We start from the raw sequence: 23687 nt of genomic DNA on the forward strand, positions 1-23687 counted from the left end.
TATATTTTGTAAAACTTCTGAATAACGTTAAAATATTTATTTACAGGGAAGATACAAAAATAAGGTTGGTATTCAAAATTCAAACAAATAAACAAAATATGTCTAGTTGATTGATGCATATAATATTTTTATTAAAATAAATTAATTACATCTATGTAAAGTTTACATTGTAAACAGTCTAAGTAATACAGAAAATATTTATATCTGAATGTGAACCCTTTCAAAATAACTGGATGGCACACTAAATGAATTATCTTTAGTAAACAAAACTAAACCTTTACTATGGCGCTACTACGTAATATTTATTTTGTACTCCCAAGGGAGCCACAGAAAGTTTTAAAAAAGTTTTTTTGGAACAATATTTTTATTAAAATAATTTAAATATATTTAATCAGATAATTTTTAATAATATTCCATATTCATCCATGACTGAATTATTTTTATTAAAATAATTTAGTAACCAGCTAATGAACTTTTAGGAAATATTAACAGGGAAGCTAATATAAATGTAACTACACGTAAAATGTACTCAACCATAATACATATGTCTGGTTTATTGATAAATCTAATAGTTTTAGAAGTTTATAACTCTTACTAGGTTCCTAAAAATATATATTTCGATATATGTAGTTAAGCAAGAGGGTGTATAAGCTAGTTTATGGAGTTAAGGTGCTGTATATGTATTAATGACTACCATTCATCATAAAAACCTCCGGTCTAAAAAAGTTAGAAGCAAATGGGAAAATAACCCATTTCAAAGGAGCCAATTAAAAGTCTGCCATTTTTTCTGATGTTTACCCATAGTTTTTTCCCGTGTGTTAGATATTGTGCTATTGAGGGGGAGGGGAACGCACTGGAAGCGGTAGTTGGCAAGCAACTATTAACTCAACAAGCATAAAATGAAGCAGTCCCAGTCGAAGAGGATGCCCAGGTCTGATTGCGGTGGGTTCTGGATTCAGGATGCTGGATGCTGGCCTTGGGTTTGGGTGAGGTGTTAACCGGGTTCCAGGGTGGATGGCTGGGGGCAAAGGTCGCAGCTTCGGGCGGCGGCTGAGCTGGCAAATAAGCCGACAGGAGCGGCAGATATCGCTGACGGGCGACCCAGTGACAGGAGCCAGGAGATCAGGGTGCAGACAACTGGAGAAAACTGGAGCCAATGCCAGGGTTATTACATTTGCATGCGGCAGGCACCCCCCCAACCCCACTTTACAGCCAACTTACTTTGGCCCATATTTCAAAACTGTCGACACTCTCCAACATGAAAAAATAAGGCACAAAATGTGGAGAAGGAAGGCGCACAAGTCAAAAGGAGGCGCAATTATGACAAAAGTATGCCTGGCATAAATTTCCTAACAACCTCGTTTCGCACTTGTTAGTGTTGGTGTTGATGCTGATGGCTATGGCCTTGCGCCGAGCCACCCAAAAACCACTCCAGGCCAACACCATCCACCGCACCACCACCCACTCGAGGATGTTGTTATGACATTTGTTTGCTGCTAAATAAAGCGAGGCATTAAAGTTAATGACGCCCGGGCAGGTTGCTTAAAGTGCCAACCACCCGCGGCCAGCCACCAGTCGCCATATATATATATATATATAGGTATATATAATATACACACACTTAACCCACAACCGCCGGGCAGGACAGACAGACCACCCACCCATCCACCCACTGAACTACCACCCATGGGGCGAGGCAGGGCGGAAATTAGAAATTAAGTCGCGCGCTGTTTGAATATAAATTTAATTAATGTTACACAAATGCTTAAAAGCTGTAGTTTGTTTGCCCTAGACCGCCGACACGACAGCACCACTAGCGCCACCAGCACCGCCCGGGGACAAAGGATCGGAAACAGGACGAGGACGAGGGACGGGACGCGACGGGATCGAGGACCACCCAGCAGTCAACTCTGACAGGCAACAGCACGCGCCTTCCGCCTTCCGTTTTCCATTTTCCATTTTCTATTTTCCGCCCCGGTCCCGTGAACTTTGGACGCTGTTTAATAGTTTTCAAACGCTTGTCTAACTGACGCCTTCCGTCACTAATATGTAACCGCAGGGCGAGGGTTGATCCACCAATTAGGTGGGATAAAAATAAAATTAAGGTATAAGGGTAACAACAACATGGGGTTCTTTTATTCTTTAAATAATGCTCTTGTTCTTCAGTTTTTACCACAAAAAGATTTTTTAAAATTATTTTTTACCGACTCTTTATTATTTAATAAGCATTAAGGCACTTGGTTTTACTTTGTTAAATATGTTACTTACATATTTTCTATACCTACATTTTTTACTTTATTTCCAACCATAAGTAATTCCAATAATCCAGAAATTCCAATCAAAATATACCATTTATGCATTCTATTGAATGTGTTTTGCACTTCATTTCGTTTACAATATTTATTTAATTTTCATCTTGTCTACCGTTCAATAAACATTGATCTAAATGAGATATTTAATACCAACTTGTTTATGAAAAGCATTCAAATAATCACAAATTTCAATTCGAAATACATAATTACAAGCCTTTAACATTAGAGATAAATGTACTAGAGCTTGCCATTAAACCCTAGAAATGCACTAATTGCAATTATGCATTCCGTTTTAATTACTTCACATCCTCGGGACCGTGTAACCCGATATGAGGGCACCTGGAAAGTTAATGGGGCGACCCTCTGCCAATTTGGATGGACATGGACATGGACTCGCTGGGCAGGCCACTCGGAGTGGTCATCGCATTCCGGGGAAGCGTGGGAACAGTGGCAGTGGGTGTGGGTGTGGAAATGGTCATCCAGAGTGGGTTTATTTGTACGTAACTCCCGCTTGCGTCATGTGTGAGCTGCTCCACCTCCTGCTGATGCAGTTCATTAATTATTTGGCCGAAAGACCAGCGGGTTGTCACTGCTAGTCGCATTTCCCCAGCTCGTTTTTCTACGTTTTCCTCAGCTTTTCCACGGCTTGTTTGTCCGTGTGTGAGAATCGCTTTGGCCAGCGCAAAGTCGCTTAATTAGTTTCAGTTGAAGTTTATTATTAGCGCAAACTTTGACATCGATAACAACGTAAAGTCATTAGCATTTACAGCCATAGTTAGTCACAGTCACTTTTGGTAGTTCTTCTGCTACAGTGGGAGTGATGGACTAGAACTAGGGATTGCGATGGGTTTTTCCATCCCAAAAATGGTAATGGAAGTGGGAGTAAGAGTTGGCCACTACACGACAATGCTTTCAATGCTCTGCCACTTGCTGTTTCTTTGCCCAACTTTGCATACAAGCCAAATTACATTTCATTCCCCGTCATCCTGGGCCCTCCGCAGATTTCAGCCATTTGCATCTTACAACAGGACCCCGTTGGCCCGCGGAGCGTTTCATTAGATTCGGATCCGGATTCGGATTCGGACGCTATATCTCTGTCCCCGCAGCGGTGTCATTAAATCATGCTAAATGTCAGTGACTGTTGCCGTCACTCTGAGTTGCGTTGCGCCAATTGCCCCCGGCGTTGCATGCACCAACACCCGGTAAACCCCCGGAACCCCCTGGAAGCCCCACCCCGAAACCCCCCGAAAACCCCCTGAAAACGCCCGGATTCTGACTCTGCTGCGGTTTCAAATGCAAATAGCAGCCGCGCAACAGCGTTTCCATGGAATTAGTTAACGTTTACCATCGCAATGCTGCTGTTGTTGCCACCAACAATAACAACTAAGCACACGTAGAGAATTGATGTGACAGAAAAGGTTAAAGCTATCCAAAAACACCTAGCCAACTCTTTAAAGATATTTCAAAATGGCAAGTCGGGAATTTTCTGAAAAAAAAGACCTATTCCGTTTTTGGAATGGTGTTGCCCATTTCTTGCTAACGATACAATTTATAAAATATCAATAATTTTCTTTTAGGAAAATATATTTAAGTTACCCAAAAACACATAGCTTTTTGAAACTATTGTATTTTAAAAATGAAATATATTAATTTTTATTATTACTTATATTTATAATCATAAACTGCTTATTAGAACTCTTAAATCAATTTTCTGAATTCGGATAATCTAAACTAAGAACTTTAATGACTACATTGGAAACCATAAATATAAAATAAACTTAACACAATTTTTTTCTTTACTTCAAATATCTCGAACACAGCACAGTTCATTTCTCCATTTGCCAAGAAAAGCTTTAAACTTGTTTAATGTTTGCGGCAGCAAAAAGTTGTGCCATCAAAGGATTTTAACAAGTGACTTCTCTGCGAAAGTTTAGAGCTTCTAAATAAATTATAATTGTGAATTTTAGCAACTGAATATTTGGAATGGCTTTTAGGCCAATTAGCGAGCATAGATTACCGACCAGATTTTTGCGAGTGCAGATGAGACCTCGGCTGCATGTCGCCGCTGTAAGCCGGACAACAAATTGACAGTGTTAAATTAATTTGAAAATACATGCTAGTGCTTGATGGTCCGCTGTATTTCAACTGCCTGCTCAATTTCTGGGCCACTTCCATTTCCATTTCCACTACTATATATATACGACCATAGGTGGATGTGGGTCCGCAGAGCTGTGGGCCAGACTAACTGGCAGGCGGACTGGCAGGCCCTGATGTCAGTTAGATGCTTTCCACTGATTTTAATTAATTCATCTGTCAAATAAGATTAGTTTTATGGTTTACATTGTACACACGGGCACACATGGAAATAGCAATACTGCTGCCGTATTTGGATGCTGGCTTTGTGGTTTTGGGTTTTCGGTTTTGGGTATTCGGTCAGACATTGGGCTCTACATGTATGGGGCATTTGGGGTTCTCGGTTCGGTTCGGTTCGGTTGTTGGATTTGAATAAAAACGGCTTTAATAAACGACTAATTAATGGTCGCTGAAAACTAATGCTCCATTTGGAGCAGCTCCAACAAGCTGCAAATGTCACTGATAAAGTTCGGAACACAAATCCCCCTGGAGAGAGAGACCCGTTTTGGGGGTCAGGGGCCCTTAAACCGAAATCGCATTTCAGCAGGCCCATTAATGAGCTATAATAATTCAATAAATTGAAGGCAATATAAATTAACCTGTTGCTGGGCGCCGTTGTTTGGCCCATCGAGTCCGGCCGGGCGTTCCCCCGTGGTAAAACACACAAATTTCATTTTGACATGCATTGCAGACCACCTACACATGTGTACCAGCACACGCACACACACACACACAAACTGACAGTGGGGTAAATATCCAGTACGACCACATACTTCGACCCGCAGAGATAGCCATGGGTATTTATACACAGTCATACGGCCCATTAGCCACAGATTTTGTAAATTATGTCAATAATTCAATACAGATATGCCAGCGCTGCTGACATTTGTCAGGCGCACCACCCACAACACACCGCCCAACCGCCCACCTCCCCAGCTTTTCCAGGATACCACCCCTCGATTTTCCTTAACGACACAGGCAGCCGTAGTCGTGTCAAATTTGTGCGCCGCTCATTGTTAATCGCCCGGCCATAAGCCCGAAAACAATTAAGTTAATCAAATGCAATTGAGCAATGTCATTTATGATTGTTCTGCCACTTGCCCTCGCCGGGGAGCGATCCCTTTCTTCCCATTGTCCCTTATAATATATCCTGCCAAAGGATATGTGCACTATATCAGTCAGTTTGTCGAAAAAGGAATATAAGATTATTAGAAAATATATGGGCAAACTAATTTTTCAGAATTTATCTTCAATTAAAACCAAAGTTAAGAATAAATCAAATAAAGACAAAAGAAGTTAGAAGCATTTTATAACAATATAATTTTATCTAGAACTTGTAAATAGGTTTACGATAATGGCCAATAAATTTAAGTATATTTTATCTTATCTTATCTTAGGATAGTTCTATTTTAAAGGTGCTTATACTAAAATACAAGCACAATTGAAATAAATTGTTATATGTTTTGGATATTATCCTCCCCTGATTTGTTTTCTAAATTTAATAACTTTAAATCCCATAACTTTATTTTGAATTTGGAAATAATTTTACGATAATGGCCAATAAATTTAAGTATGTTTTACCTTATCTTATCTTAGGATATTTATATTTTAAAGGTGCTTATATTGAAATACAAGAACAATTAAAATAAATTGTTATATATTTTAGATATTATCCTCCCATTGATTTATTTTCTAAATTTAAGATTTCGTATATCTTTTGCCAGTAGTATCTATAAAACAATTTTAGACTCTCCTTTAAATTCTCTCTTAAAATAATTAAAGACCCCAGGCTTATCTCCTTAATTAATTGTTAAAAGTAAATCAAACAAGAATGCGCATTTATAAATTCCCAGGAAATTCCCATCTGTTAATTGCTTCTTTTTAAGCCGCACCTTGTTGACTTTGGTCGAAACTCAGGTGAGCCGGCGCATAATTCTGGCTAACGAGATCATACACACTTCGGTCTGCTGGATATACATTCGCCAGCCTGTTTATTTATGCCGGCAAGTTGAACTATGAATGCTGCCCGGAGTTTCTGGGCTGCTCTTGTTATTAATAGGATTGTCAATCGCAAATTGTGGGCCCTGTCTCTGCGCCAGATTCACCATATACAGGGCCCGGGAATCGGCTGGATACCAGGTCCTTGGGCCCCCGGTTTGAATCCTCGACGACTCCGTAGTCGTCATCATCATCAAGAACATTGTCAGCATTGTTGTCCCCTTCCCAGACCGATTTTCGGGGCCTGCTGTTGCCAGGCTTTGGCGTTGTGGCTGAAAATTATTATAGCGGTTATTATTCACAGTCAATTACATTGCCACACAAACACAATCGCACTGGGATCCAAGGGATACGGGGAATCCAGGGGATCCAAAGTAGGGGAATCCGGAGTCATAGAGAAGGAACCGCAGTAATCGCGTGGCCGCCGGTAAGACAGCGAGTGACGTTTTGACAGGCACCACTATCCATCCCCGTATTGTTCATAATGACAATTATAATGGCAACCGCAATTATGGATGCCAGTCGATTAATAACGCCGAACTCGACTCCCGATTCCTGGTTACTGGATCCTGGCTGCCGGCTCCTCAGGCATCTTAACTGCGCTAAGTAACGAGGACAAAGACCCGTCAATTTATGGCTTCTGGCGCCTGGAGAAAATATTTTCGAGTGTATTAAACTTGTCCCAGTTTGAGTTTGGCGGCTGGGGAAATAGAGCTCCATCTTCTGCCAATTTTACCTTACTTAATTTCGCATTTCGGGTGACGCAAATGGGATGAACGATGGCCTACAGCTCATCACTTCTGGGATTTGGGTTAAGCTCTGCTAAGACAGAGATTTTTTGTATTAAATCTGATCCACTAACAATTCATTACAATTATGTTTGTTAATAACGCACTCTAATTTATGCGATAATAAATAAAAAATTGTTTTTGAACAGCAAGTAAAAATAAAAGTGTTTAGGTCATAGTTTAAAAAGCATGTAAAATGTATTATATACACAAATTATTTATTTTGTGGTTCTTCTAAAATGCTGTCAGAAGTGCATTAGCACGTAAAGTATTATAAATCTCTTGAAAAAAGTAGCCTTTCATCGAGTGGCAAAAAAGTTTGATTGATTGCGAGGCACTGAAAAAACTGCAATTAATTGCACTTTAAACTGTTTTCCATTCATCAGTAATTTCGTTTGGAGATCTATTTTCGAATATTTTCAACAGCTTTAATGTTGAACTGAAGTGGCCAGCGTCTTGTTGGCCAATTTTGGACAGCTTGCGTTAAAGTCGCCATCGCAACGGGCCAGCTCAAAGCTATCGACGTAATTTCAATGGCAATTATTTTAATAGATATTTCAGGGGATTACATCTCCATCATCAGGGCCCAAACTTTCAGTGCTATTTCGTTCCCATTGTGGCTGATTATTTATTTCGTTGGAAAATTTCTTGAGCGACAGGCGGGCTTAAGTTGTAGCTGAGGACTTTGAGTTGGCATTGCTGATGTAGATGTTGCTGCTGTTGCTGCTGCTGCTGCTGCTGTTGAGCGCCAAATCGTTAGCGCATTTTAATTAAACTCTAAATTAGTCATTTTCATTGCCTTTTGGCACAAAGTAAAAGTGCCCTTCCCTGCCGCTTTCTCCTTTAGCAGCCCCGTTTTTCCCTTTGGTTTGGAAAGGGGGTCCTTGCAATTCGTTTGAAAGAGTGAAGAAGGAGCCCCGTTGCGTGTATGTGTGCGTATCTGTGTTTGCCATCCTTGTATTTGTATGTTTATTGCTGCGCTTTTTGCTGCTTCCGCTTTTGCAACTGCTGCTGCTGGTGGTGGTGGTGCTTCTGCATTTTCATTTATTTCAGACGACAGATTCCATGGCGGGCTCTTGAGTCTCGCAACTAAATTAAGGTTAAGATTGCAAATAAAATGTATTACTCCGATCCCCTGCATCCCCCCATTCCCTATTCCCGCCTCACGCCTCATTTGAAATGCATAAACAACTTACAAAGCAAAAAGTTCAACGACTGTCGCCATTTATCTCTTTTAGCTTGTCTCCTTGTCTAATGACACGCCCACTGCCACATGGACTGAGGGGGGCTAAAATTCATGGGAATTCATGGCTGAGACGGCAGCGAGCGGCAGCAACCGCAATTTAAGCCTAAATGCTGTGCGTTTAAATAACAGCCAGCCGACGGTTGCGGACATGCAATGGAGCTGCGTCAAATTCAAGACAAACCAAGAGCAAATTTGCCGCCGGGCCAGGCAGTGGACCCTTCCCTCCATGCCCCCCGATCCCGCCCAGATTTCCACTCTGTATGTGTGTATCTCTGGCTGCCAGATGCTGTCAGCACGCCCCAGGCGTAGACCAATGCGGCGTATGCGCAATGTGTGCCCCATCCCCCCCCCCATCTAAGCGGCAAAGGCTAAACTGCAACTGCAACTGCAGGCTACTAAATTTAACTACAGTTAAATAAATTCCCTGAAATTAGTAATATTTATGTTACATTATTGCACCGAAGGCGGCCACAGAGATGGAGTGGTGGGGGGGGGGGGCAGAGTAGCAGTAACAAAGCAACGGCGTCGTGCGGTTAAGTAACCACTCTTTATCTCTTTCAATAACAAGTCCAACGACAACCACACCAGCAGTAACTACGACTAGAACTATGCCACTATCCCCATCTCGTTGCCTTTTGTTTGCCGCCCCTCGGTGGAACTGCTCTGCCGACATGAATGAATGACATAATGGTGGAAGACCACAATTTCAAAAGCATACTTAACAAATATTACGAAATACTACGGAGAAAAGTGCACGCAACAAAAGAATAACAGGGCAGGCCAAAGAATCGCAGACGGGCGACATGGTTGCGGGTAAAGAGATGCACAGCAGCAACATCAGCAGCAACAGCAACATCATCAGCAGCAGCAGCAGCAGCAACATCAGCAGCAGCAACATCAGCAGCAGCAACAGCCGCCTAGGTGAGCTAGACAAAAAGAGCAAAACAATGCAAACGACACGCAGTGGACAAGAGGCCACAATAGACTTTTGAGGACCAGAAGTCCAGAGATGCTGCCGTGAGTTCATTGCTCGTGAACGAGCTTAAGGTTCTTCAAAAAAACATATGATTAAAAAAATAATTGGTTTTAAATACTCATATACATCATAACTCTGTCATGTCACTCATTATAAGTAAATACAAATGACAACAATTTTGTAGTTAAACTTCTCCGAAAATTAAGAATTTTTGACGGTGGATACTGGTTTGATTTATACTTATAATTCTGATAATTTTGTACAGTATCAACACTTGTTTTTATATATATATATAAAAATGTAAGTAATTACAATGCTTACAGACTTTTCCATTCAGATGTTTGTTTATTTTTTGTTTTAAACATATTCTTCATTCTTATTTATTTATAAAAATATAATTAATATTTTGAAAGTCTTAGCAACTATTGCCGATTCCTCCCTTTACCTTAAGTTTTAAACTTTTGACAACAGTGTACTATAAATAAATAACTAATATTTTTGACAGAAGGGAACTGGAAACTTAAGTCCTTTGGCATAATCTTCTTATTTTTGTTTTACTTGAATGAAGAAAATATATATATATGTATTTTTTTAATTTTAGAGATTGATTGTCTTTTTAGTGTTATGTTATAAGTTGTAATTTATAACTGAGACATAATTTATGAGTTTTTTTTAACCATTTATAGGAATTTTCTTTACTATCTTATTAGTGTTATTTTTCTGACATTTTTTACTCCATTTTGTATGCTATTCCAAGTTGAACATTTTTATAATATTTAATTTAATGTGTAATCCAATCAGATCTCTTATCTTTATTTGTTTGTATCACTTTTTTTATACTGTTCCAATTGTAATATTTTCATATATATTGTAGTTTTTCCATTTTGTATTCTATTCCTAGTCTTTTGTTACCATAATATTTTTTTCCATGTAACCCCATCAATTTTATGTTACCCACTTCGATTACCATTCGTGACTTCCCGTCTGCGGCCTCATCTCCGATCCGAGGCGGCAGAATGGAGGAACTGTTGCTGTTGCTGCATTAAATAATAATCATAATAAGTAATGTGGGGAGACAACGTTCTGGGCCTGCAACCAAGTGGAGTGGATTCGAGGCGGTGGGGAGCGGGGAAGAAAGCGACTACCGGACTTGGACGGCACTCGGGCCAGCTAAACGTCATGCAAAGTGCGGTAAAAGGACACTACAGGATGCCAGCGCTGATGTTACACTTCCTGGTGGCTGGCAGCCAGTCAGGATGGCAGGCAGGTCCTGCCTGTTCATTTGCCAGCCAGGCTTTGTTGCTGCGAAAATACCTTATAGTTGCATGTAGCTGTTGTCGCAGTTGTGTGTGTAGTGTCTCCACTCATCAGCGCTGTTGTTCCTCAGCCGAGGCCTCAGCCCCAGCTTCTGGCCAGGTTCTCATCCCCATCCCCATTCCCATCCCCATCCTCGACCTCGTCCTCATCCTGAAGCCTGTCATCGTGGCGCGGTCCCTTGTTAAATCCTTTACCAGGCTCTGCATTGTTGCTCACTTTTGCCTGCCAGCCGAGCCATTGTTCATATAGACAAGTTGGCCTGGCCCGGCGTGGCCTACACTGTCTCCTAATAGCTTAGCCTTTTACACGGAAAACAATGGCATATAAAATGGAAGAGTTGGAGACAGTAATATGATAAATGGTTTTTAAGATCCCTCCCTCTTCAAAGTATTTGTTTCCACATATTGTTGTTAATAATTAATTGTCAATGATATAGATACAATTTTTATACAGACTTTCTATCATTAGATATTAAAATCATTTGTAGGTGTCTAAAAGTATGCAACAATATATTATAAGCTCAAAAGCACAATGCATTTATAAGAAAGACCACTAAACATTACTCACTGCATACTTTTAGACACTTTAGCCTAGTGATTTGAGTGGCGCCCCCTATAATTTATAACTAAGTTAGGCATAATTCAGAAGTATATTTAATTTGTTTTAACCCGGTTCATATGGTTTATTTGTAACCTAAGATGGTCAGAGCAGCTCTTTATGATTAGTTTTTATATTGATCATTCCTCCTATTTTTGCACAGTGCATTCTATAGCTCTGTGCGGTTTACATGCGCCCAGGTAGTAGCTTTTGCACGGGAGCAGCGAACAGGGAACAATGCCTTGGCACACATCTCGCATTCGCCTTTACCGTATTAAGCTGAAATGATTTAATGAGCATGTTTTACCCAAAATGTAGTAATTGTCACGTATTACGTGCTCAGCCTGAAGATTGCGTATGCAGAGCTGACAAATAGCTAAATCTTTGGCCTGCTCTCGGCTGCCTACTTGCCTGGTTTTTCAGCCCGGCTCAAGCAGAAGCTCGAAATATGTATATTTGCATATGTAATTTGATGGTAATACTCGTTAAAAATATTCACATCTATCTGTGTGTGTGTAAACAAAACAGGGCCAAGTACGTGGGCTTAGCCGAGTTAGTTGTTGGCATAGTACATACATATACTGGATTTTTCGGGGGCATAAAGCTTAGTATACTTACTCGGCTTGGTTCATGGAATCAGGTTTTCATGCTCCCACAAAAATCCAAATTAGAACTCGGGGAACAGCACGTGGTTGCTGTTGTTGTTGTGGTGAAAACTCTTGACGAAACAAATTTTCATGTTGAGTGCATAAAAACTCTAAAAAATTCATATAAAACCAAAGAACGCACTTTACACGCTCTTCGGCCGGAGACCCTCCTCATAACACAGATACAAATAACCACAAAGGGAGAAGCGGTGACGTCCACGTCTGAGTGACGTGTAATAAAAACGAAACAATATTGTATGATAAAGTATACGCCCAGTGGGCACACACATACCAGGGACATGTGTATATGAAAACTGAATTAAACGAACTACGAATGGGAAATAACACAACAGCAGCACTGCCAACAACAATGGCCAGCTAAAGAACAAGAAAAGCAATAGCGGCACAAGACAAAAGATAATGGCAGCAGGGAAAAAGCAAGGAAAAAGCAAGGAAAAAGCAAGAAGGGTCAGCAAAAGCAAAAGCAGCAGCAGCAGCAGCAGCAGCATCAGGCGAAAAGCAGCAGCAATATGAATTCGCAGCGTAAACAGGAAGCACACAATGGAGTCAACTCTCAACTGTCGTCGGGGTCACCAAGAACCATCGACCAAAAAAAACAACGACAACGATTGCAGGTCTTTCGGTCGGTCACTTAACAGTTGTGCTTCACTTTTGAGCTGATTTCGTTACGTTGCGTTACGTTATGGCTGCTTTTGCCTTTGCCTCTGCCATTGCCTTTGCCAGCAAGCAGCATACTTTATTTGATGGTCATAACTTTTTCATTAGAACAAAAATATATATTCGAGCACAATATGTCCCGCAGCGCCGTAAACTATAAGTATATAAATAAGTACGGCTCCACGAGTGCCACAAGCAGTTCATATAGAGCTCTCCTCCCCGTACTATATAGTATACGTATACGAGTATAATATATATGAGTGCGCTTCGGTCTGGCATTGTGTTTACCGAGGGTTATGGGCTGTGGATGTGATGGGTTGTGGGCTGTGGGTTGTGCGGGTCGTGAACAACAGGAGCAATAGCCCGGGTTGTCATACTTTTTGGATGACCATAAAAGTCGCTGTGAAGTAGGACGCTTTACGGTGGAGTAGGAGTAGGAGTAGTAGTCGGAGTAGCAGTCGAAGTAGCAGTCGGGGTCCAGAGTCTGACCCACGGCTCAAAGCCCTCTGCGCTGAGCGATGAAAGTTTAAGTTTAACTCCAAGTCGCCCACAGGGGAGCGAGCATGGGCGCTAAAAGTCTTGAGAGCTAAACGAGTTTAAAGATAAACAAAGATGCACAGGGCTCTTCTGGCTGAGCAAGCGGCCCTAAGCGAATATTCTTAAAGTCCCGCTAAAAGACAATGGGATCGGATTAAATAGTTAGTAGAGTTTGGTGGAGAATTCAGAGGCTAAAGCCTCCAGGAGTAGAAATTATATAAGGATAGGTTGGTAAATACTTGCAATATAAGGTTTTAAATAATTATTGAAATTAGAAGTAATACTTCTGAACAAAAAAAATGTAAAAATGCTTTAACAAAAAAAAGAACATTATTTTAGAACAAGGATTACCACACATTTTGTGATATATTTTAATAAGGATTATACTAAAAGGATTTATAGGAATGTGTAAAGTCTGCATTGCTTAATATATTGACGGCTTCAAAAATGTTTTTGAATTAAATATCTTATTTCTATAAAGGTTCTTATAATAACAAGATCAAAAAAAAGGAAACAATAATAAAAATATTTACTACACATTTAAATTTACTTTGAATTCGACACTACTTTCCTCCAGTAAAAAATCATTATATGCCTTATGGAAAACATCTTTCCTGTAAAGGAATTCCACAAAAATACTTTCAGACTTTAACGTACACTTTTAAAAGAAAATTCCTGAATGCGTTTCAGGGATTCGCAAGACAGACCAATAACACTTGATATTACTACCCTTTGTCACATGGCGACGTTGCCTTTATCCGGCTTGCCAGGCGATTCTTAATTATTCCAATACCAATTGCCGAATCCCCGCGGCTCCCTTGTTCTTCTCGTATTCCTGTCTTCTGGCTGTTGGCTTTACGTCGATAGGGCATGCCATTTTCAGATTAAACAGCGACTAAGGAGAAATGTCTTGTGCTAACGCTGCAGTGGCATGCAACATCGCTGCCGCTTTCCCGATTTCCCGCCAGCCCACTTTTCAGCTCCCCAGGTGAGCTGCAGGAATATCCAAGCGGCACATTCCTTTGCATGGGGAACTTTTTGCATTCGAATATCAAAATCAACAACTAGTTTTGTTGTTAGCCCTCGCTCCCGTTGCATTCTATCTATGAGTGCAATACTTGTACAGCTATCTTCAACGTAATAGATGCCTTGCAATGGCAGAAGCTTAAAAGATACATTGGTTTAAAGTGGTTCTATAGTTCTAAGCTAGGTTGTGCAAACTAAAAGAGATTTATTCGAAGAGGTATGCACACAGTCTTTAAATTTATGACAATCTTAGAACACACAAATTGTTCAATGATATATATAAAAATATTAGATATTATTTTACCAAGGCTGCAAGAAAAGCCAACTAAATCTTTATGAATTTTTGTGGGACCCTAGAAGTTCTTCATAATTTATCCAAAAAGCAAAAAAAGGCCAAAAAGGTCTACGATTTCTTGCCTCAATTAACTTTATTTTTATCCCAAGTATGCAAATACTTGGTGCCTATTAAGTTGAACCCCCCTGTGCATGTAGTATCTCCCTGTGTTTCTGCACTCGGCTTGTATTTGCTTGTTGATGCTGTAAAGCCAAGGAAACTTTTGTCCTCAGTTGCCCAAATAAGACTGTGTACACAATGTGGGTAGGATGGGTGGATGTCAATGGGTTGGAGGCTTGGTGGGTTGGTGGGTTGATGGGTGGCCCTTTGGTTTCGGTGGATGGGTTGATGGGTGCAAACACAAGTGTACAAACACTCGTGGCGAAAGATTGTCCTGGGAAATACAGACATCGCCGCTGTCTCTGTCTTATTTTCCTTCTCCTTCTCGGGATAGCAGTTGCAGTTGCAGTCTCGGCGCAAGTCGCATATATAGTTGAATGCCCCAGAGGGAGCTTACAAAACTATTATGCTCTCGCGCAGCAGTGCCAAGCCGAAACAACAACCAGAACAACCAGAGCCGGCAGAAGCAGCAGTGCAACAACAAAGACAGCCACAACAACTGTACTAATAACAGCAGAAACAACAATCCCGCCCCAGAAACATGGCCATAACGGCCGAAGGAGGGGACTCGCATATCAGCTTACAAATGCAATGAGAAACTGCAAATGCAAAATACCAGCGCGAGTGCAGCCAAAGGATGTGGCAAAAGGGGTAAGTCAGGTGGGTGGTGCTTGGTTTCTGTTTTGGCCAGGCTTCAACTGTCCGCTTAAGCCGAGGGGAACACACACACACAGGAAACACTCACACGTGGCCAGGACAAAAAGTCAGAGCACTACAAAAATCATGCCCTAAGTACACCCTCAAGATATTTTTTTAGCTTCTACTTTTTTAATTTGGTTGTTTTGTTTGCCATTCCCGGTTTGTTTATTGTTTTTGTTGCATCTGCTGCCGGTCGCTGTTGCTTTGTAGTTGACAAATACATTCATATGACTAGCATGGATTTGCTGAAATGGACATGAAAATGAGAAATACGTTCAACGAACCAGCAAAGCGGCTAAGCACACACACAGAAAATGTGGGAAATTCAGGGGAAAATGACAGGGGGCCTAAACCATATCTTGGTGCTTAATGCCGCCCCACTGACAAGAGAGTATCCGAGGACGTCTGGGCCAGGCTTCATCTGCAGCTACGCATTCAAAACTCATCAGCGACAATGCAACAGCGTCATCAGTCTGAGTTCTCAACTGCATTTCTGCATTTCTGGCACTGGCACTGGCACTTCGTATTGTTTTCGGTCCCAATCCCAAGCCCAATCCCATTTTTGCCCCCTGGGAATTCTGGAATTTAGACGACTGCATGCCATCAAGCCTGATTAATGCCCATTTGACGCACAACGTTGCGTATACGTAATAATGTGCAAAATGTTTTCACAATCAGAGATTTTTTTCCCTGGTAAAATTCGTAAGAAACATTTTTTTCGAGTTATGAACTGAAATTCAAGTATACTAAAAAAGTTCAACACTTTTTATAAACTGCATATGTTATAACAACCAATCGAATATGCCTCATTAAAAATAGGGATATTCCATGCAATCTTATAACCCAAGCTTTAAAATGCTAGAGTTTCCTGCAGTTGCAGCTAAAATATAGCTGTAATCTATCCCTAACAAGCAGCTGAGCGATGAAGAGTTTTTCCTCAGGGGGAAAAAGAGCTCTTGCTGTTCCGTCAGCTTTTTTTTTTAGGGTCGGCAAGTTAAGTAGAAAATATTACGTATACGCATTGTTATGCTTTTTGCCAAGACAAATAAGATGGCGGACAGAAATCACAATGTGCATTGTTATATGGCACACAAAAATTGTATATCCAGTGGCGAAGGGGCTTGTGTGCATGTGCGTGTCGTTATTAGAGTCAAAATTGTATGACATACAAGTTGAAGCCAAATGCACGCATAAACCGGGCAACAACAAACAGTGGTAGGGGATTAGGGCAGGGGCGGAGTTCCCAAGTTGTAGTTTCAGATGATTTAAAAAAATATATACATATGTACTGAAAATTAAAAAAAAATCTGTAGAGGACTCACCAGAAAAAGTGTCTAAAAGTATGCTATAATATATTTATTACCCAAAATTTAGACAAGAAGGAATACATCTTCTTAAATAAATTTTAAATTAGAAACTAGTTTATATTTAGCTTTTAAAAACGTTGTACTTTCCTTTGATTTTAGTACCTCATTATAAAATCCAAAAATTTAAAATTGCAAGAATGGGTGTCTAAAAGTATGCTATGATAAATTTATTTCAAGAAATGAAAAAAATTATAGCTATCTGTTATCTTATCTAAAATTATTTTATATTAAGCTTTTAAGCCTTGAGCTTTTTTTATTTAATTCAGGGCAGTCTTAAGATATTCCAAAATTTTTAGTCACCAGAAAAGGTGCTTAAAAGTATGCTATGATATAGGTTATATAACCAAAATCACATCCCTAATTATTCTGTATAGTGAATAATATTACGTTTACCTTTTTAAAGGACTTTCTTTTCCAACTTGCTAATACGCTGGGACACTTAGCCCCCTTTTCAGCACTCCGCCACTGGACTAGGAGCCTTTTTAGGGGTTGGGTGGCCAAAAGACAAGACAAGGCCATGGACAGCCAGCAGAAACAAAAATCTCATATCTAATGGATGTGCTCGCTCATGTGTGCGTGTGGCTCTGCAGGCATCACGTAATCATTGCACAACTAAAAGGCAGCCATTATTATTTGAATGAGAATGTGAATGCGACTGCGAGTGTGCCAGTGTGTTGGGAGCGTAACAGAAAATTACAAGCAAAAGATGTTGGCATTTACGATAAAAGCCCTGGTAATGTTCTCCTTACCGAGACTCCAAACACACAGAATCGCACACACACACACACAAGGTCCCTAAGCCGGTCCGATTTGGCCCTGCTTGTTAGCCAAGTTTCGAGCTCCGCTCCCAGCTACAGGTTAGCATTTTGGTAGGGGGAATACGGGGACTTACGAGGGCATACTCCCTTTGAATCTGGGCGATTTTTCAATACTGCGAAACGAACACGTACACATGCGTGTGTAATTGCTCTTTGTCTGCATTTGTCTGCAATTAATTTCGTTAATGAATGCATAATCGCATTTTTGTGCACGCCTCGAAGCCATTTGGGCCCGCGGCCGACTGAAATTATTGCAAAAGAATTCAAATGAAAATAAATTTACGTAAAGGAAAAACTCATTAAAATGAGCCCAGACGTAAGGAGCAACAGCAACGGCCATGGTTAAAAAAAAAACACAGACTTTCCCCCACTGAGCTTTTCCTGCATATGTACACACACAAATATGTGCATTATTTTATTTCATTCGTTTGTTTGTTTGCGCTCCGTTCCGTTTCGTTTTTTTCCAATTTGATTATTACTTTTTTTTTTTTTTGGCCAGCGTACGAATAATGAATTTAATGAACCATTAAGATGCTCGCCCAGTGATAAATTTCAATGCGGGGCATAAATTAAATGGACCCCGGGAAAGGCGGCCTCTCAACTTTTGATTGGAACTCCCAATCGCCAGTCGGCATTCTCCATTTTCACGTTTCAATATTTGCGTTGGGCACACAATCGCATAATATATATATATAAACACCTCTCGGGGGGACGGCCGCCCACGTGTCTGAATTTTTTAATTTTGATAATTGCACCACAAATAAGCAAGCACCCTCCGCCAAACTTTTTGCCAACTTTCAAATGCGACTTAAGTCTGCAACTTGCTGCTGCTTTTGCTGCTGCTGCTTTTGCTGCTTTGCTGCTGCAGGAGCAACAATAAGTCGAGCAAATTTTTTTGACAAATTGCTGCAACAATATATTTTACTTTTTTCCCCCTGGTTTCTCGCTCTGGCTTTGGGCGTAACAAAAGTGTTTTACATGCCAACAGATTCATGGTATTTACACGCACGCAGCATTAATGTCGCAGCTTCCCAGACCCCCCCCCCCCCACACTACCGTATTACCCAGTGTTTCGCACATGGAAGTCTCACGTTGTCTGTTTGTCTGGGTCTGTGGTAAAACTTTTCTTACATGCAAATACAAGAGCCGCTGGGAGAGGGGGATGGGCAGGGGTCACCCCTTCTCAGCACGCCCCTTTTCATCCACTCACACCCAAACCAAACTCGGTACTTTTTGCATTGCATACTTTTCAGGTTGCGTGCGTGAAAAAAAGGAAGAAAAACGAACTTTTAAGCTGCTTTAATGCGTTTGGTGCGTACGTCGAAGGGGCAGGGGCGTCCGGGGGGGTGGGAAATGGGAAAAGGGGTAGGGGATTGTGGTTGGCAGTGCGAGCGTGAGCCACCTTAGCCAAGTTCAAGCCGTTGAAAGTGCTTTTAAAGTCGCAATTTACATAAACAAAGAAAGAGGCCCACATCGACGGGGGGATACCCTGGAAAAATTATATTTACAAATGTCTTAAGTCATCTGCTAGTTTCCCTTTGAAATACATGGTCGAAGACCTCTTTGCTAATATTATAGCCCTATATTTTAGCTTTCGTTATTTAAACAATAAAAATAAAAGAACTTATAAATAAATAGGTAACAAATATTTGACTTATGAATACATACGGAATTTTAAGATGGTATTGTACAGATACATAAATGCTATTTTTTTATTTTATCATCAGAAAAAAATGTACTTTATATAAATAGAAAAGTTGTATTAAAGAAATACATTTTCGGACGCTTTTTTAATTTTGTTGTGGTTAATTTAAATATATATTTATATATATATAAATGTTTTAATAAAAAAACCCTAAGTAAATGATATTATGTTCATGTATTTTGGTAACGTTTCATCACATATTTTTCTCGTTGAAAGTGTTTTTTCTAAATTAAAATAAGTAAGCAAAAGGCTATTCACATTGCTGTTGGCAAGTGCATAAACAAGTTGACGACCCATTTCCAAGTGCCTGTCTAATACACCCTGTTAAACTCTTTGGGAATTAAAATGAATAAATAAATAAGAATAAAAGCAAAAGTTCCCAACTCAACTTTAATTACATTCTGCTCTCCGGTGTGCGAGTGTGTGTATGGGGTATTTGCGAGTGTGTTCCTGTGGCTCGGTATTTTCAAGCCAATGCTTATTTAGACGCTTTCATTGTTACTGCCCTGGCAATAAAGTACGTGAAGCAGGCGAACCGACGAACAAATAAGCACCGAAAAAATGTAAGCAGCCAGCCCCGACTCACACTCGATTTTATAAGGTTACATTATGCACAGATGTGGGCAAGAAAATAATAGTAGTTGTGTACTTAAAATGATTATTCCCTTTAGAACTCAAATGTATAGAAATGTTACCAAAAATTATTTGATTTTTTAAATCATTTATTACGGTTTCTAAAACTATGCAACAAAAAAGTTATTACATCTTTCGGTCACTAAATATATTGTAATATATTTTTGGACTCCTTTAAAAATGATTACAAAAGTCAATATAATGTATAATATATAATATTTAAAGAATGTATAATATATAATATATAAATTATGACATCGAAAATCACTTGAATTCTTGACATAATTTATTAAGGTGTTTAAATGTTTGGACCAAAAAAAAGTAGTTAAAACTTTCGGTCACAAAATATATTTTAACATGCTTTTAGACACCTCTATAAATTAATAATAAAATGATGTTAATGTATAAAAATAACTACGAAAATTACTTGAGTTTTTTCAATAAGCTGTCTAAAAGCATGCAACAAAAAATAATATCAACTTTGGGTCACAAAATATATTGATGCGTACTTTCGGAAACGTTTGTATGGTAAATGATTAAAAAAACGATAATAATGTATCAAAATGTCACCGAATATCACTTGAAATCTTACATCATTTATTAGGGGGCTTAAAAGTATGCAACAAAAAAAGTAATTTCATCTTTGGGGGACAAAATATAATTTAGCATACTTTTAGGTACCTTTGTTAATAGTTTAAAATTTTAGTAATTTTAATAGATTGTTTTTTTTTGTAGAGTGTGTATTCTTTCCGTTGTTTGGCACTATTTTTTCGCACGTTATCGTGGTTATATAGTGGCTGACTCTCACTCTTTCTGGCTGCCACCTTCGTAATGACTTCATTCAAATGCCAACCAACTTGAAATGCCAAATGAAATAACTTGTGCCGGGTAGCAGAAGAAGCAGCAGCAGCAGCAAAAGCAGCCGAGGCATGCTGCAACAACAAGCTGAGTTATGAGTTGGCATATGACTTTCATTTTGAAAACCAACGCACACACACTCAGCCTTACACACACACACACACGCGGTGAAAGGCAAAAGCGGAAACGGATGAGATGGAAACGTTGTTGCCATTTGCGAGAGCAGGGACCAAAGTCAAAGTCGGAGCGGAACAGCGTTCACACATAAAGTGTGAGCCTGCTGCTGAGTCCATATCCTTGTCCAGGATCCCCCCCCCCCCCTCTTCCCACCCCTCTCAGTCACCACTTTCTTCTTGCCCGCAAATGTTTGCATTTTTGCACATTTCTCCTGTCTCATTATGCTAAATACATTTGCATTGTTTGCCCGTTGTTTTTCTAGCTCTTTTGATGCATATGTGTGTGTGTGTGTGTGTGACCCTCTGACCCCCTCCCCTTCCACCAGAAGTGCGTGCCCCCCGCCTTGACTTTATAGTTGTTTGCTTCCGCTTTTGGTTATTACGCATTCATGTCTTGCCAAGTGCGCTTCAGAAGTTTGCGTCAGCAGACATATGCGAAAGTATGGCGCACTATAGCTCTGTATAGATGTGTGTATTTGCTGGCTAAAAAGTCAAAAGCAGCAAATGCCAGATTTTCAGCATGGTACACACGCATGAGAACAGTTGCCATTGCAGCTCAGGCGGTTCGGTTTTGCATATGAAGTGCCGGCTCAACAATCGAAAATTTGCGCAACAGACTCGCTAAGTGGGAGCCAGGCTGTAGCATACTTTCCAGCCAAGTTTATGCAGTGCCATTGCCAGTGGCTTAATGAGGCTTTAACCCATTAAACACCGTTCACTGATAAAACAAGAAACAATTTTTGGCGTTGCCTTTGACTCCAAGCTATAATTAGAGTGTTTAATGTACATAAAAGTTGTATAACCGCCTTTTAAATATTTTTAAAAAATAAAATGCATATTTCTTTCTTTTTTTTTTGTTAACAAATGGGTTAAAAGCAGCTTGTCAAACGGCAAAGAGAAGGTCAAAAACTGGGCCACAGACAGCAGAAAAAGATGAGGGGTTCAGAAAGGCTGAAGGACACTGGGCAACCGCACAAACGCAGGCAAATTAAAAGCGCCCAAGCTTTCTCGTTATCATCTATGACTTTGTAAAAGGCTAATTTATGCATTACAGTTATAAGGGCAAGCTAGAAATTTTTAAGCCCCACACACACACACACTATAACACGTGGCGCCATTTGCAGGACAATGGGGGCCGAGATGGGCGACTTTGGCATTAGCCAGGACAATCTACATAACAATAAGCGACGATTAAAAGCTTTACGGCTTCAGCACGGCCCACTTCACATGCCCTCCGCACATTATCTATTAAAAATTTATAGCCAGACAACGGAAATGCCGCCGAAATGTCGGCGCCTGCCTGCAGCCAAAAATCCGTAGTCGAAGCCGAAGCCAAACAAAAGCCAACAAGTATGCACAAATTTAAAATGCTGTCCCCCGAAAAAAAAAGGAAAAACAAGGCGGCAAAAACAACGATACCGAGGACAACGCAAGAAAATTTCAAATAAAATTCACAAGCATGAAAGCGCCATTACACACAGGCAGCCAAAAACCCTGGCTAAAACCCACACAAAAACCCACAGAAGCAAGCAGGACCAAACCAGACCAAAAAAAAAAAAAATACACAAAATAACGAAAACAAAACAGCTTCTAATAATTTTTAATGAAATTCCAAATAAACACGTAAAAGCCAATGAATGTCATTTCAAAAAGGTAAAAGCTTAGCGCCAGGATCCAGCTCTACAGCTCTCCAGTTCGAAGGAGCAACAAGGTGCGCCCGGCGAGGATGTGCGATGCTTTCCGGTTTGAATAGCACTCACGGCGGCAGCAGCAACACCAACAGCAGCAGCAGCAACAGCACCAACAGCAGCAACACCAACAGCAGCAACAGCAACATCGGCAATTGCTGGCGGGCAGCTTGGGGCAAATGGAGTGGCATTCCCCCAGAATTTTCGAGGGGATTTTTGGGAATGGTTTTCGCCTGGTATAAAATCGAGGGGAATGGAGTGGGTGTGGCGGTGTGTCGGGCAGACAAAAAGCGAAACAAGCGCCACAACAACGGCCAACAAAATTTATTAGTCCGCACAATTTGACTACTTTTAGGCGCAACAACCGCAGGACAGCGCAGGACACAGGCTCCCTCTGTCCTGGCAGCCTGAAAATATGTTTAGTCCTGGCCGAAAAAAACCCAAAAACAAAGGGGGACCAATAACGCTCACAGCAGCAGCAGCAACAGCAACAGCAGCAGCAGCAACAGCAACAGCAGCAGGAGCAACACCAAAAACAGCCCCGGCATACAAATACACAAATTTATGGCGCAAACTGGAGAAATATTGTCAAGGCAGGGGGGCCAAGACAAACAAGTGGACTTCAAGGCGCGTTAAAGCAAGTTGAAATTTATTAATTTTGTGATAAGGTAAACAACTGGCTGTGGCGCCCCGGCATTCAAGATACAAACCATGGAAATGAGGAAAACAAAAATTCTAATTTAAGTTGCGCCACAGTTGAAGGAACTCCCATTAAACTTGTACGTGCGGTCGGAATAAATGAGATTCTCGGAGGAATCTATAATCGCAGTTGGTACGATATGGCGTGGATTATAAATATTGTTCAGAAAGTTTGGAATATGTAACTATGAATTAACAGAGCCACAACTTTCCAGCAAGATCATATTCTTAAGAAAGGTAAATAAGGTAAAAGTAAGAGAACTATAATATCGTACTCTAACCATTTGATATTATAGAAGCTTACTTACTATTTTAAGCCAATCAATAACATAGAT

At 40.4% G+C, this 23687-nt stretch overlaps 1 protein-coding gene across 1 annotated transcript in view; it reads right to left on the bottom strand.

Moving 5' to 3' along the window:
* Positions 1-10848: 10848 nt before the first annotated feature.
* LOC108013900 (uncharacterized) overlaps positions 10849-23687 on the bottom strand; it is a 35795-nt gene continuing 22956 nt past the window's right edge. Inside the window, 1 exon segment of the mRNA XM_070995527.1 lies at positions 10849-10992. Coding sequence (XP_070851628.1) covers positions 10849-10992 — 144 coding nt within the window.

This window comes from Drosophila suzukii, chromosome 3, assembly GCF_043229965.1.
Source record: "Drosophila suzukii chromosome 3, CBGP_Dsuzu_IsoJpt1.0, whole genome shotgun sequence".
NCBI lineage: Eukaryota > Metazoa > Arthropoda > Insecta > Diptera > Drosophilidae > Drosophila > Drosophila suzukii.